Genomic DNA, 16,584 nt, shown 5'->3' with positions numbered 1-16,584 from the left:
TAAAATCAAGTGATAACTCCAGTCTTTAAAAAACATATATTCCCCATTTAAATAGATTGAGTATTTGCACTTAAAACTTCATGATGTTGTCCATCAACAGATGAATGGATAAAGATGTGTGTGTGTGTATATATGTATATATATATATAAACAAACTTATGGTTACCAAAGGGGAGCGGGGGAGGGATAAATTAGGAGTATGGGATTAACAGATACACACTACCATATATAGAATAAAAAACAAGGATTTACTGTATAGCACAGGAAACTATATTCAATAATGGAAAAGAATTGAAAAAAAAATATACACACACATATATATCCGAATCACTGTGCTGTACACCTGAAACACAATATTGTAAATCAACTATACTTCAATTAAAAAAAAAAAGATTATACATGGCTACCTGTATTCCAAGTTAAATTTTGTGTGTTTACAGAGAATTTATAATATGAATATTAAAACTGTCTCTACTGTGAAAAATAAAATTTTCTTCTAAAAAAGAAAACCTCATGCTGCTCCCCGAAAAGGTTTAAGGTGACATTAATACATTTAGTATAACAAGACAGTTAAAAAGAGGGAGAACTCGGATAAAGGAGGAAATAAATTGTCATTCTGGGTCATCCATCCACTTACATGAATTGGGTAGGATGAAGTGGCCCCCACAAGCTTCGATTAACTCAGGATACACTGAAGGAAATGTAGTTATTGGGTGGCTTAGTTAGAAACTGAGCCTCGGAATCATGGTGACCCCGCCCCATGTAACTGTCCTCCCTGCCTGCGTAGAGCGGGGGCAGTTGACTCCTGCACAGCTTATTAAATGCAGTGGGTATGCCCTTCAGCTTCTCTTCATACAGCAGCTTCTCTTCATATGGCAGCTTCTCTGGCCATGAAAGACCTTGTCGGTTTGACTTATATGAGAAAAGTAGCTCCCTTTCTCTAAAAAGGCTCTGTAGCCCTTTGTTTTGGGGGCTTGTATTGCCAAGTGGCATGAGGGCCCAGATTCATTAACTTTCTCATATACTACTCTTTTCCCCCCAATTCAACTTAAAAAAAATGTGTAGGGGGCTTCCCTGGTGGTGCAGTGGTTAAGAATCTGCCTGCCAATGCAGGGGACACGGGTTCGAACCCTGGTCTGGGAAGATCCCACATGCCGCGGAGCAACTAGGCCCGTGAGCCACAACTACTGAGCCTGCGCGTCTGGAGCCTGTGCTCCGCAACAAGAGAGGCCGCGATAGTGAGAGGCCCGCGCACCGCGATGAAGAGTGGCCCCCGCTCGCCACAACTAGAGAAAGCCCTCGCACAGAAATGAAGACCCAACACAGCCAAAAATAAATAAATAAAGAAGCTTTCATTAAAAAAAAAAATCCTCTTTCAAAAAAAAAAATGTGTAGACCAGCTATGGGAATCAGTCTCTACTAATTCCCAATGATGTCTCCTGGACAGTTAACATTCACTGTTACCTTCCCCACCCCCATTCCTTACCCTGGCTTCGCCACCTACAACATTATTTTCAGAGGTGGCCCTTCTCCCGTTCAAAACCAAGCCTCCTCCTGTGTCCTTGTGCCCCTCTCCCTCTTGCCTTCTCTGGGAAAATGCTCCTATCATTCCCAAGCTCTTTTCCCCTCTTCTTCTGGGATATTCCTCCAGCGTGTGTAATTAGGGATCTTTAAGTAGAACGAAAAGACCAGAGTGAACACTACATGGCACTGTGTGAAATAATTCCAACAAACACAAAAGTATTTGCATATGTAGAGAATATCTTTGAAAGATTACACGAGAGAGCAGCAAAGGGGGCAGCCGCCAGCGCTGGGAGCACTACAGCCAGGGGACAAGGTTGGAGAAAGACTCACTATCTTTATATGCCTTTTAAACCCTTTGCATTTCATACAATGTGCATGGATTACCTACTAAACAATAAAGGGAACTGTATAGACATTTTAATGTTTACATCTTCTAGAGTTTTACCAAGCCCATTGTTCTCCTTCTGCCACGTGCTCCCTGGGTAGATAAATTGACTCTCAGTTTCAACTACCAGTTATGAGCTGGTGACTCCCAGATCTGTCATCTCTGGCCCACACCCCTCCTTCGAGCTTCAGAGTTCCATTTCCCACTGTCAGACATTTGTCTTGGGTGTGCCACCAGAACCTCAAACCCAACGTCCCCTGCACCCCACTCACCATCTTCCAGCTGCCTGACCTTGAGGAAGGCCCCCTGTCAATCCTGCTGAACTGAAGGGCGACCCTGCCGCCGCTCCTCCTGAGCTGTCAGTCCCAGCTGCCAACAACCGTGGCCTCGCCCTGCACCCGCCAGAACTGGGGTTCACTCCTTCCCTCCCCAGATCCACCCCACCAGCCAGCCAAACAGCCCCGCCCCTCCCCTACAATATCGCTCAGATTCAGCCCATCCTCCCCATTTCTACTACCCTCCTGTAGGCCCTTATCATCTCTTTCCTGGGCTTCCATGCTCCCTCCCAATCTGACTTCCTTCTTCCAGGCCTGTGCTTTTCAAAGTCCCCCCCAACCTCCGCCCAGCTGCCCAGGTCACACATGTAAGTGTAAGTCTAACAGCATCACTCCTGGCTCACCCCCGGGACGCTCCCTATACTAGATGAGGAGGCCCCAACACAGCACCGCACTGCGTCCTTGCCCCTCCCCACCCAGCCTTGCCGACCTGTCCGGCTTCATCTCTTCCCATTTCCTGCCTTGTTACAGAAGTCACGCAACTGTTTGCAGTTTCCCAAGCATCCTGTGCCATTCCTCCCTGACACCTTTGTTTATGCTCCCCGCTCAGCTTGCAATGCCCACTCCTGACCCCCTTCGGCTTCCCTTCATCTTGGCCATCTCCTCACCATCACGTGAGACTCACACAGAGACCTAAGGAAGGAACGTGGGACAAAGACATCCTGAGACGGTGAAGATTGAAAACTATGAGCCCCGGGCCCAGTCATCACGTCAGTTACAAGGGAAAGCACCAGGACCCGGATGGCCAGTTAGTTTAATTCAGTGGTATAAGTGACCCATCTAGAGTTTTTCTGAATATAACATTTACAATCCTGCATAGCCACTGGAGGAGTGAAAAGGATCAAGGGAAAACTCAAACTCAGGCTGCATCATGACTGGTTGCCCAACAAGAAGACATATGAAAGGTACCGAGTAGGTGCTAAAACTTCAGAATCCTCTGTCGTCATAAAACACCTACTAACAATTTTAATTAACTTTAGACTTCACAGTAAATCAGCTTAGTATTTACCCTCCTTTTAGACTTGGGAACAATCTAATCAATTTGATGCGCAGGCAGCAGAATGACAATGAGGTTTTGTCTCTCATAAAGGCTACCTTTTCATTGCTAGGGTCATACCTAGAATTTCAGAGCAAGTCTGAGTTCATTTAGACAGTGCAGAGAAAAATACATCGAAATTTGTCACTACAGATTTAAGTCAGCAGATTGCAGGCTGTCATGTACGCAGGAAGAAAGCAAACTTTGAGTTTGCAATGCTAAGGACACACAATAGAGCAAATTCTCGACATCCAACTGGTCTCGACCGAACAGGTGAATCAGAATTATCTGTGGTATGAGGGAGAAACATTATGCAGAAGTGAAACATTAAAGACCGTATAAGTCACTAGTCACCCAAATTTATGAGAGACACTATTGAGAAAATTGAGAGTCAGACTTAGCTTTTGCTCAGAGCTTTCGCCTTATCTTTGTGGCATAAGCCAAGAATCAGAGGAAGCCAGTGGGGGGAGACACGCGGGGCTTAGGATTTGGAAAATGAATTTTGAACATTCTTAATTTATGACAAAGTAAGGCTTGGTGCTCATCAAAGAAGTCTGAAAAAGGGAAGTATTCTGAAAAGCAAGCAGAAGAAAAGCTTTCAAAAGGCTTTCCTCTATGAAATTAGAACTTAAAAAGAATTTTAGCCAAAAGTACATGCATGAGTGCTACAATGAAAATAAATTCAGCTTCATTTCAATGCATTTATTCATTAACTTATTCAACAAATATTTATTGAATGCTATGTGGCAACAAACTGGGAGAAATGGAATTCTAAAGACAGAGATAAGATATCCTTGAGACACTTCCTAATTAGCCAATTTCTGTTTTCCAAGGGGATGGTGGGGAGGTGTCATGAATAACAGAATTCAATAAACATATCTAGTCAGGAATGGGGATCTTCAAGCCTCTTTCCCTTGCTAACTGTCATTTGGAGATAAGCCCTTGCTACAGGATAAAGGAACACAAAATACACATAGACATGTGTCCAAGGGACATGGGATACTCTCAGTTTTAAATATCCTTTCCCATTTGCTCTAAATGTCTGCTTGTATTTGTCCAATTATATAGCCAATTTGACTAGAGAAATATAGCCAGGTTGGCGGGCACACAGAGGGGACATCTAATGACCTCCCGGGTTCTCTCAGAGGAAGGACAGGAAATGGTGAATTACAGGCTCCTTTAAGCAACACTGAACTCAAGGATCATGAAGACAAAGCTATGGCTCTGAATTTCTTTGAGAAGAACTGCAAGAAGACAGGAGAGGATAGAGCAAAGAAAACCAGAGGCTACCTTCAGGAGGGGAGCTCTGTAGAGACATGTCTTGGGATTTGGTAGGAAATGAAAATGTGACAAAGTAGAGACAGAAAGAAGGAAGCTCATCCTGACCTTTACTTGAGGGTCAAGATAACTTACAGAAAGACTTGCACCAATACCAGATTCTTCATTTTGGAGCTCTAAGCAGCCCTGGTGCAATTTATTTTTTCTTTCTTTCAGAGAATAAACCATGTCATTCCTGGATATCTTTCAGGGTAAAGTGGTTATCACTGTACCACAAGTAGATGGACAGGTTTATTCATATGTAGTCCTAAAAATATTCCCTCAAGTAAAGGTACATTCCATGGAATGTGCCACAGTTCTACATAAATGATATTTACATAGAATGCACAATTCTACATAAATGATATTTACACAGGATGACTCTTCTTTAGGCTTTGGTGCAAGGTACAGTTGGCTATTTTGAGTCAGAAAGTCTGGATTTGGATTTGCTTCTGCCACTGGCTGATTGTGAAATTTGGGTCAAGCCGTTTGAACCTCTCTGAATCTGCATTTTCTCATCCATCTTCTACACAGAGCTCTTAGGAAGATTAAATGACCCAAAATGCATTAAGGTGCTCTGAAAATGATGAAATGATATACAAATGATAGTTCCACTACTCTTCACCAGCACTCTTTGGCCTGGTTGTCATGGTATGGAGGGAAAGCGTAGTAATAATAACCAAGACAGAACTCTTGACCAATGAAATGGAAAGATACGTTACACAATGGACAATCATATAGTACAAACATATTTTTATTCCTGGGTAACATCAAATTCTATTTATAATGCCAATACCAACTTTTTCTTCCTATCTGACTTTGACCCCTAAAATAATTAAAGACAACATAAATGAATACTAATGATACTCAATAAAGTAGAGGGAAAGGTTTTATCTACCATGATGTTCACTGCCAGTCTTACAAAATAAGGCCAAAAACAATGTCACCATTCAAAACCCACAGAATGTTCAGTATTACCTCCTGAATGGTATGTGTGTGGCATCCCCTCTGTACTCTTAACTCAGGCTTTTACCAAACATTTCTGGAGAACCCATTAAATAGTCACACTGTGCTAGGTACCATAGGGGACACTAAGAGGATTAAAACACAGTCCTTATTCCAAAGGCATTCACTGTCTCCATTAGAGGGAGGCATTGGGAATAACTGATAAAAAAGCAAACTGAAACACAGGTCTCTGAGAAAGGTCCAAAGTATTCTGAGAATATAGACAAATGATAGATTACTTCCAAATGCCGGGATCTAACAGGGCTCTGTGGGGAAGATCGTTCTGAGCAAGGGCATGGAGGATGGGAAGGACTCCTTTGCCAGATATGGCAGTGGAGCCATGGGGGTTAGTAGCTAGGCTGAGACGCAAGCTTGCGCTCGACCCAGAACGTGGATGAGAGCGGGATGCATTCAGAAACAGCAGCCACAACAGCACGGCCAGAATACAGGTACAAAAGAAGATGAAGTTGTAAAAAGCAGGTCAAGAGAAAATTGTGGAAGGTTTAAAATGCCCAGCTGAGAAGCTAGGTCTTTTAAAAGATGCAGAAATCCAGTGAAGGAACAATGCCATGCTGGGTCTTGGTTCTGGAAAGATGCACAACTACAGTCAGTATGGAGGATTTATTGGAGGGGTGAGAAAGAGACAAAGGGAAGCCGACCAGATAAGGAGCTCTGGCCATAGGTCAGAGGTACTGAGAGCTAGAAAGAGGCCAGTGGCAGGAGAAAGCAATGGATGAATGGCAATTTGCCTTTTCATCTTGAGGTGACATACTCCCTGAGGGCACTGGTTCTCAGACATACTGTGTTGCCTAGATTAAGAGGTCCTTGTGCCTTGGGCTAAACCAAAGAGATGAAAGTACTCAAGTCCCACAAATTTGAGCATGTGCTCTTTAAAGACTTGCCTGGTGGCATCTGCCTAAGGAAGGCACACTGAGTTAGAAGTGATCATGTGCAAAAGCCTTTCTTAACCAAGGGACCTGTGATATAATAAATGTAATACAAAAGTCAAAGTCCAATGATTTGCATTATCCTGACATCACACAATATGCCAGATTTTTACATCTTTGTCCTCTGTGCAGTCATTATGAAATTTTCTTTTCCTTTGTAATTTCTGCTCTTTTTCCACGGACATCTTTTTCAGGTGATGACTGACAACTGGAATCGTCTCACTAATCTGCTAGGACAGTGAGCATAAATGACTGCTGTATTTGATGATGGAAACCAAGATGAACTAATTCATTCCCAAATATGACCAATGAGCCTACTTTCTTAAATGCTGTGAGATAGATAATATGGCCAAACACATGTACAAATCATATCATCATAAAATTAAATGACCTACTTAGTTCTTAAATTCTATTCTCAAATATAAAATCAAAGCCTCTGAAACACATGCAACAAATCAAATACCACCATCAGCATTAATTCCTTTAACACCTACTATATGAGTTCTTACTTATGCTATTGCATTCATTTTCTTCTTTCAGATGACAAAAAAAAAGGAGAGAATCTGTAAATGGAGCTAAACAGATTATTGGAGAAAACAATTAGACATAAAATGACTCTAAGTGAAGACTCCTGGCACTTTTCTATGTGTGCAAGTGTATGCACTCTGCATACCAATGACAAAGCTAGAAAGAAAACTCACCTGTTTTCTTCCTCAAGATCTGCTAGGATTCTCTCTAGCTCCCCTCTTTCCTCACTCTCTAAGGAAATCAAGATCTGGGCAGGACTACGAGGCTGGCTCAGGGGGGAGTCCTGGTTCAAACTTTGGCAGTAATGCTGGATTAACAAATGTTCATCATCTCTGGAAAATAAAATCAAAGGTTTTGGTTTTTTCCCCCCTTATTTTGCCTTGGGGGTCAGGGACTTGGGTGTGTATTTTAAAATAGAAACAGTTATTTGCTCTTAACAATTAATGAGACCCTTTTTCCTGCTTTTAAAGACATTTTGATACTCTTGAAGTTGTGGTCTACCATCCCGTGGGTGACAATTCCAAGTGTTTCTTGCTCAGATTTTCCATTGAATCTGGTTGGCCTATTTACATGGGTAAATGAATGGTAGAATTACAGTAATACTGGGACTCTACGTTGACAGTTTAACCAGTCGTTAGTAAATATTAAGAGACGTAATAATGGCTGTATAATGCTTTTGCTACCAAGCCTGTCAAGACAATCTGTTCACTCACGCACTGTGTTGTTGATACTGACCAGGAAAAAACTGAAGCCCTTAAAATAATAGAGTAAATATTTTCTTAAGTGGAAAGCAATGCAACTGAAAAGTGTTGCTTTGGTAAGCCAGTTTCAACTTATTAACCCCACAGAGGCAGGATGGTAACAATAATGAAACTACAGATAAAAATGACTATTTCATTCAATTGTTGTTTAGATAGAAAAACAAAAATTGGCAGGGGAAAAAAAAAAGCCATTAAGGTGACTAATACAAGAGGACTGAACAAGTCATTCCTCAGAGCAGCTTTTAAAGACTAATCTTGGGGAACAAAGAGGCCAAAGGCTTATATGTTGGGAGGAAGCTGCAATCTTTCCTCATATCTAGGAACTCTCTCATACACAGAAGAAATTATTTTCTAAATGCATCGCCCCCAGCTCCTGAAAAGCCTGTGTTACCTCCGAGTTATAAGAACTTCATTCTGTTCTTAGTGAGAGGCTAAAGCCCTTTGCTTCCGGCTACATATCAGTAAGATGATATGTTAATATTTCCCTCTCCACACCCCTTTAATTTCCTTTTCTCAACTCTATGTCCTCTGAGTTGAAAAAATTTCAGATACTTAGGGAAAAAAATCCTCCTAATTTAAATGATCTTGGTCCATCAAGTCAGATAATTGGTTGGTAAGTTAAAATTAAAATAATTTTTGGGTGTTAAAAACAAACATTTAAGTGAAGTCAACCAATCTACCAAACCACTTCCCCAGATCTGCCCCTAAGATATCATGATATTACCGTCCAACATTGAGTCAAAATGGATTTTATGTCCTCAGAATAAGCTAAAGCTAAATTTCGTTTAAAAATAAAACAAAAGCAGTTTTGACCACCTAATTTGTTAGCTCTCTTCCCAAATTCTGCAGTTTGATTGCTAGGACTTCCCATGTTTAATTACAACATATAGTTATAATTCAACTTCTCTTACTGTTCTCTGAGGCAGTCAATGAATGGCAGCCATTATTATACAGATACAACTTGAATTACTGTGAATGTGCTAGAGCTTCTAATATTCAAATCGGTGACCCAAAGAAGCAAATCATTCAGGTTGTTTACATTTCGTTGATTCTTTGGTTACATATTTTTCTGTCAAAGTAGTTTATATATTAATACTATTAATACTTTCCCCCACAGTTAAGAAAGAGAATGCACCATAGTTATGTTTGGGGGAAAAGGCTGTTTTGTTTTCTTTTCAGTAACTAAGTCATATATGAATGGCTGAGTGTTGACTTTATTCTTTATTATTACCTTGATCACCTTTATGTACCAGATGAGATGACTTAGTCTCACGTCTTCAATAACCAGTTATGTATAAATGCCACTTGGATACTGTTTCCTTCAGTCTAATCCTTATAAAGCCTGTTTCTCATCTGAGTGTGACTTTGGGTTGCCACACCAACTACATATGATAAATTTACCATTTTCCCTTTGCCTAGATTCTCTATGACAAAGTGGTGAGACATCCATAACTTATCAAACTAAAAACATTATTGTACCTTGACTAGATTTCATCTCCCTAAATTATCTATTCAGTTAGCAGATCCTTATTTTGTCCTCCATATTTGCTTCTCAGTCTGCTCCCTCCACCTCAGCCTCTTGGTTCATGGCAAGATTCCTTTGTGCTCCTTACTGTGAATACTTCCCCTACTCTGTAACGAAGCCTCTGTTTCCCTGCCATAGCTGTGTTCTCCGCCACCGCTCTCTCGCCTTCCTTAAATTTGACAGGCCTGGCTTATCATCCCACTACAAAACCGTGACCTCAATTTGTACTTCTTCTTCTGAAACAATTCACAAGATAGCCTCACTTTATTTAGCTCTTGAAGGCGCTAAATCACAAAAACCTACTAGTTAGGATCTCTAAAGGAAAATTCCCATCTAGCCTACCATATGGGAATGCCAATGCAACTACACCAAGATTATAGTTCTACTCCCCACGAGTGGAGAAAACACTACTTAGCTATCACTTTAAAAATTAATACCTAATCCCTTTAAATATCCTGCAGGTTTGGTCAAAGATTAAACATTTCATATAGTTTAAGTATTTGGGACCCTGCAATTTGTGGTAGTATGGCATTAAATAAGAATAAGGCAAAATGTTTTGGAACATTTTGGAACATCTGGAATACCAATAATGCCACAATTTGGATGAGCTCATTCTGTGTCGGGTTGTCAAGAGTTAGAGAAAAAAAAGTAAATGAAAGTCTCCTTGAAAGATCAAATGAATATAAACGCTAATTCCTATCTTCTGCACTACCCTACCTCTAAATCCCTCAAAGCAATTTCATGGTCAGGAACATTTTGTAAAAAGAGACAGGATACTTACATGCTCTCATTAGGAGAGATGCTATCATTTAGATAAGATCCATTGCTGTTTTCCATTTCTGCTAGCCTGATAAAAAACGTAAAAGCTCATTAAAACTTATGTGACTTCTTAGAATCTATTCAAGACCTAATCGAACATTCCTGAAAACTAAAGGATAAATCATGTCAAGAGGAGAAAGGAATCCTTCATATTAAAGGATGTGTGTGTTGGCCTAACCGTCTGAGGCAGTGAGTGGTGGACCACAGCTAGTTAAGTAGCTTTACATTTACGCTGCAAATTACAAGAGAAGTTGTATTTTTTTCCTTCACAGATTGATCTTCCTTTCACTGAGAAGAGGCCTTTGTTTTCACGAGAAAAGCTTCCCTAACAACAAATACACTCCGTACCTTACGCTATCCCATGTGTTCCTTAAGACAATTAAAGATTTCCACTGAAGACAGAATTATATATAGCTAGTTAATACTTCCTACGGTTGATAAACATGTTCAGCAGTTAGACTATTGATAAAAGATAAGATTCACAGTAAGCTCTCTATACATTCTGCCAATTTTTACCTTTAAAAACCTCCTTCACCTCAAACAATAATAAAGTCTTTTTACAACTTAAAAGTGAACCAAACTCTTACAGATTTATTTAACAAGCATATCTTACAATCAGCAATTTAGTTTTTAGATATAAAAGTTACCTCAAACACAAAGGAAGTGGGACAGAAAGGTCCAGGGATTAGGAAAATGAGTGATTCTCTTCTTTACAGCGTATTATGTAAAATACACACAGAAATGGAAAGCCAGTGCTTTCACAGTCTCCATATAACACAGTATAATTTCTTCATATACTTATGTCTGGTCTAGCAGTTTTCTAAGAAGGTTAGATGATTTCTAAGTCAATTGATTAAACGTGCTCAGTATATAAAACATAACAAAGCTATCAGGAATGTTTAAAGGCCTGGGTTAGGGGAGACTATTGTGGGCTGATGCTCTCATTGGTGTCCAAAAACAACATGCAGTGGAACGGCATGCACGTTAGAGGGCAAGCTGATTAGTAGAAATCAGACAAGATTGGGGAAAAAGAAAAGATTTGTTTAAAATTAATATAGGTTAGCTTTCCTTGGTTAGTTATTTCAATCAATATTTGCCTGGCATTCAACTAGTCTCATACCTGCTAGCATAATGTTCAATGCGTGAATGAGTATCATCGTGTGAAAGCTGAGGGGACGAGGCAGGCCTATAAGGCAGAAAATGTTATTAGTCACAGATACCATCCATTAATGGAGAAAAAAACCCCACCACACAGTTATGTTATATACATGGCCTAGAATGCTTTTGTTCTAATACTATGGATAATGTACACATTTAGCTGTTCCTGTATCTTAGATATCATCAAGTATTTAGAATCCAGGTTTGAGAGATGATTTCTCATATTTCTGCTTTTCTCAAGAGCCATAAAGAGAGATCAAAAACTTCTCTGGAAAGTTTCAATTATAGAAAAGGTCGGGGGAGACAATCTCTAAGTGACATTTTGTCCTCCTGTCTTGTAATGTCTCATATCCTAGAGTTCTGAAATTGTGTCAGCAGTATGCGGTTTAAAATTTTAAACAGTTTACACCTGTGCCATTTATTAGCTGCCTTCTTATTGAATGGAAACTGTACATTTGCCTAGTAAGTTTGCAGTTAACAATATTAGTTCCAAAGAGGCCACTCCAGTCCATGACTACTTAAGATTCCACGTATCAAGATGTCTTGGTTTGTGCAATTTTGTAAAGAAGGAATATATCTACCAATTTAGCAGCAGGACTATATTACTACTTCATAAAGCAAAACTAAATGGCCCTAAATTATAATGTGATGTTTTAAAAAGAATGACTAACTTCAATAGAATGTCAATATCTGAAATATTTCTTATTAGGGATACTGTGTGCTAATATACAGAGGGGAAAACAAGAGAGGAGGATTAGCAGGTATAGTCTATTTACTTTGGGGGTATAAAAACCTACTTTGTTTGGCTTCACAGACGAGAATTTTGGTAGGGTTGACATGTTTTCACCTTTTCATATCTGATCTATTAATTATCATTGAAGTTTTTATAGTATCTTTTAGATTAACCTTAGGAAAAAATCCATCTGTCCTGAAAACCAGTTTGGGCTTGGGCTTTTTTGTTTTAACTGGAATAGGACAAAAGGTCGCTTCCATTTCTCTCCTGACACAGAAAGCCCTTAGGTAAAGGCATGAATCCAAAAGTCAACAGAAACCTATTCAGTAAGGATTAGTTTAGTCCAATGTCTAAGCAGCATTCAAGGACTTGGTCAGGACACTAAGAAGAATATGTCTGTTTTTTCTTACATTAAAAAAAAAAAGAAGAAAGAAAGAGAAACATGTAGTTACCTAGGCTTACATAGGAAATGTGCTAGAAATCTATATTTCTTAAAGAAGACACACAGTCATAAGATGATTACAGCACACTACAGCAAATAACCAGGGAACTGAAGTCTTGCCTGAGAGATAAATGTCTTATTTATGAAACCAAAGTTGTCTAGGTCAAGTGTCACCATAATCAAATTTGGAATGAATTACGAAGATGCTTAAACTGTCATGAGGAAACAAAAGGATGACTACCCAATTTACTAGGCAGATCCAAAGATTTCCAGGTGAATCTTCATTCTAGTTTTGGAGATAATCTGCTAATTTCTTAGAATCCTGGAACAGCCCATTATTAAAAAAGTGCTAAGGTTTGTTTTGAAATATTCACTGCAGGTCAAGATAACTGAGTACCTGGATTACTTAGTTTATAAGCCCTATCTTCTGGAACAGACCAGTCTTTCGATTACATACTTCTTATAAGCTAAAAGCCCACCATCGAGGAAAATATATTAGTGTTTCCCCTTGTAACAGTTGCTACCTTGGTAGTGTAGAGAAGAAGGAAAACATGAGACCTTGGAGCATAACTACACCGAGAAAGCTAGGCATGTAAATGCAAAATACTTTAATAAAATCTTAAACAGAAAATCCTATGCAGAGCTTTAATTCTTAGCCTTGAGGATACTTCCATGTTATTTTTCTTATTAATGTACATAGCACCTAAGACAGCATGCATAAGCTCAAGAACTCATAATAACCAAGCAATCTAAAAAATATAGATATCCACTAACGGAGGTACTTATTAAACCAGAAAATGAGCCAAAAGGGAATACTGGTCAGAGAAGAATCATTTAAAAATCAAGAATTAGTAAAAGTACAAAACTACTTAGTCCAGAAACAACACTAAATGCAAAGCCTTCTAAAACGCTTTTCCAAGAGAAGGTAAGAATACTGTTCTCCCTTCTCACTTCCTAAATACAAAATGATATACCCCCAAAAGGATTATTCCTACTATTCCTATTATTGCTAATGGCCAATTCCATCCCACCCACCACCATTTTCTCTTTTGTGACAACTCCATTAATAAGTTTTCAAAGCAGAATAGCTCAAAGAATATTGTTTGGCTGTCTCATTTGTGGACAAACAATATAAAAGGTTTATGCTAGGTTTACTTTCAAATAAAATGACAAATGCAGGCAAATAAGGGTTTTTTTCTAAGGAAAAACAAAAGATCTGTATCTCAGTAAACTTTCAAATTCTGTGATCCATATTGAATGGATTAAATGCTGTCATCGTCATAGGATTTGTTAACATTGGATAGAATTCCTGCAAAATAAAACACCTTAGGACCTGGCTCTTCTGCCTGAATAGAATAGCTTTACAATTCATTTTATAAATTATTTACCATCCCATGAGTAGAGACTTTAATAAAATTGTTGGTATTACAGGGACTTTAGCCTGCTGGGGTTGTTTTCTTCCTCAAAGTTAGAATTTCCCACTATTTCTGAATAATCTAGCATACTTTTTTATAAAAAGGCTAAGTAGGGATAGGTTTCAGTTGTTAGAGAAGATATTTTTTAAAACAATGTTATTAATTTTAAAGTTCTTCAAAATTTAAGAAAGACAAACACCCTCTACTTAAAATAAGTTATATTAAACTGTCATGAATTTTTCTCATTAGCTTATGTATACAGTAAACTTCTTCCTCTAGTTAGTTATTCTTTATTATGTTGTGCTACCTCTATGTGTTTTAAGACATTAACCTTTAGCATATTTTTCCTTTGGATTTGTCAGCTGGTTAGATTTACTTTGTGTTGGAATAAGTTCTATTTGCTTACTAGGATCCAATCAAGCTGAGAATTTCAGTATATCAATTAAATTTTTTTTTTATTTATGAAAGGCTTTACCTTCTATAAACAAATAGACTACCTGGGATAGGGAAAATAATTACCAACAGCAAGGAACATAACTGAATCTAAATAACTCCCCAAGTTGTTTAAGCATGATGATTAAAGAAATCGGGTATAGCTACCATATCTCAAAATTAAAGGGCACAATAATGCAGCTTTACAAAAGAAAGGAGTGTTATACTTCCTTTAGGCCATTAAAGACTTAAAATAAACTTCAATTAATAGTTTGCATTTATCACTACAGGACGTTTTTTTAAAAAAAGACCTACTTTAAATTAAATTACATGGTGGAATAAAAAAGACCCAATAAAAATAAATTGAATTCTTATATAAGCCCGTCTTCCAAATTGGTCATTTCCCTCTTATATATAATAGAGCTGTCTGACTTTAAATAAATATTTTAATAAAGTACACTTTGAAATACCGAAATTTTGTTATAAAAACCCCACACAATATAACTTTAAAACAATGCACACTTTGTTTGCTGATATTTAAATCACGGACTCTAAAAGGAGTTTTCTGATGACATTATAAACTCTGAGATAAATCAATTATCTGTTAATATCTAGTATTAGTAGTATTAATAATATACACCAATAATAATAACAAAGACTACAGTACACCTTCTTTCCAGTGTAAATGTGTGTTTATGAGCTGGGTATTTAGCTTGGAGAAGAGAGCAAAGTGAGTTTAGGTCAAAATTGAGAAACTCATGTATATAAACACTGGTCAAATAGCATGGCATTACCTGATAAAAAGTCCACATGTCTAATTGAAATTATTCAACCATACTCAACATCATACCATGAAACCAATTTTGATTTTAAATAGTCCACTTATAACAGGCCCTAAAGAGTAAACCATCATCCTTTTGAAGGTCCTAAAGCATTGAATCTCTAGAAATATGGCTAAAGAATGTTATTATGTAATCAGAAGGCTCTTCCCTGCTTATAATGAAAGAATATATAAACATGTCTCCCAGGATTATAACTAACAACCCAACAATTTCTTTGATGTTAATTTGAACTCCAGGCCAGGATTTCTGCTGGTTTACATTTGACCAAGTGGGGACCTAAAAACCTCACTGATTCTCCTGATCTGTGGTGGATGGCACCCTCAAACTCTTATCAAGGGAAACATTTTTGAAATGAAGGAAGGGAAATTAAAGTGTCTTTAAACAAAACAAACAGAACAAAAATTTAAAAAAATCAAGCAAGCGAATGTGTTGGTGGTAGCAGCACCCTTCCGTGGAAGTACTCACGCAGAATCTAGCGGCCAGAAGTTGATCAGAGCAACAGGACTGCAAAACAAAAAATGAGGCGGTGAAGAGAGACACAGGCAAACTCAGCCACACACACACACACAAAATCACTGAAAGGTCAAAATAAATGAAGTCCAATCAAGTATGAACCATGGAAAGCAACGGCCAGACAAAGGTGAAAAGTGAATTAAAAGAAAACCAGTTGTGCGATTGCCATCAGAGTTATGGAAAAAAGAAGAGAAGGTTCAAAAGAGGTGAAGACATCATCATTTTGATCTAGAGAATCATAACTACTTACTGTGAAGAAATTTCCTGTGACTATATTTTTTTTCAAGTAGAAAAACGTGACTAGGTACGACCACACAATCAGATACAAAAAAGACACACGCCTACTGATTTGTAAGGGAGGAAAATCAAAATGAAATCTTGGAATCACTCATTTGTAAACAGTCCCACATCTCTTGCAAGCCTTGTGAGGTAATTAGGAGCCGGAACGTGGTGGTTTACTCCCTGTGAGATAAAGTTTAACTTTTGGAAGAGGTCATTGTCATGGGACAATTGACATGGAAAATGGCGACTGAACATCAGCTTGCTTTTCTCTTTTTAGATACAGTAAATCTAAAGAAAGAAATAGGAGAGACTGTTTGCATTTGGGAGTGAAGGAAGGTATTCAGCTGAGAGGAGCTCAAAGATACGTCAACTGAGAGGCTGGTTTGCTTTGGCCACTACTCACGTTTCCATGTTGTCCCCCTCTAAGACCGTCTGCACTGGCAGGTAGCCCATTCGGGGATGCTTCGCAAAATACCTTTTGGTTCGAAATTTGTTTTTCAGTACCTTGGCAAAGTCTCGAACATCTTCTCCCGATGTAGTCTGAAAGGGAAACCATGCTGACATCAGACTTGGGGAGGGGGTATA

The 16,584-nt window shown here is 38.6% G+C and overlaps 1 protein-coding gene across 3 annotated transcripts in view; it reads right to left on the bottom strand.

The window, feature by feature from the left end:
- The window catches only part of LOC118888681 (dystrophin-like), a 151,556-nt gene that overhangs the window by 52,012 nt on the left and 82,960 nt on the right, over nt 1-16,584 (bottom strand). For all 3 annotated transcript variants that reach the window (XM_036840024.1, XM_036840026.1, XM_036840025.1), the window contains exons 9-13: nt 16,403-16,539; nt 15,670-15,708; nt 11,303-11,368; nt 10,145-10,210; nt 7,251-7,409 (exon numbers count right to left, since the gene is read on the bottom strand). In XM_036840024.1, coding sequence (XP_036695919.1) covers nt 7,251-7,409; nt 10,145-10,210; nt 11,303-11,368; nt 15,670-15,708; nt 16,403-16,539 — 467 coding nt within the window. The remainder of the gene's footprint in view (nt 1-7,250; nt 7,410-10,144; nt 10,211-11,302; nt 11,369-15,669; nt 15,709-16,402; nt 16,540-16,584) is intronic.

This window comes from Balaenoptera musculus, chromosome X (genome assembly GCF_009873245.2).
Source record: "Balaenoptera musculus isolate JJ_BM4_2016_0621 chromosome X, mBalMus1.pri.v3, whole genome shotgun sequence".
NCBI classification, from domain to species: Eukaryota; Metazoa; Chordata; class Mammalia; order Artiodactyla; family Balaenopteridae; genus Balaenoptera; species Balaenoptera musculus.
Note: the sequence above shows the minus strand (reverse complement) of the source record. Positions and strands in the feature narration are given on the sequence as shown.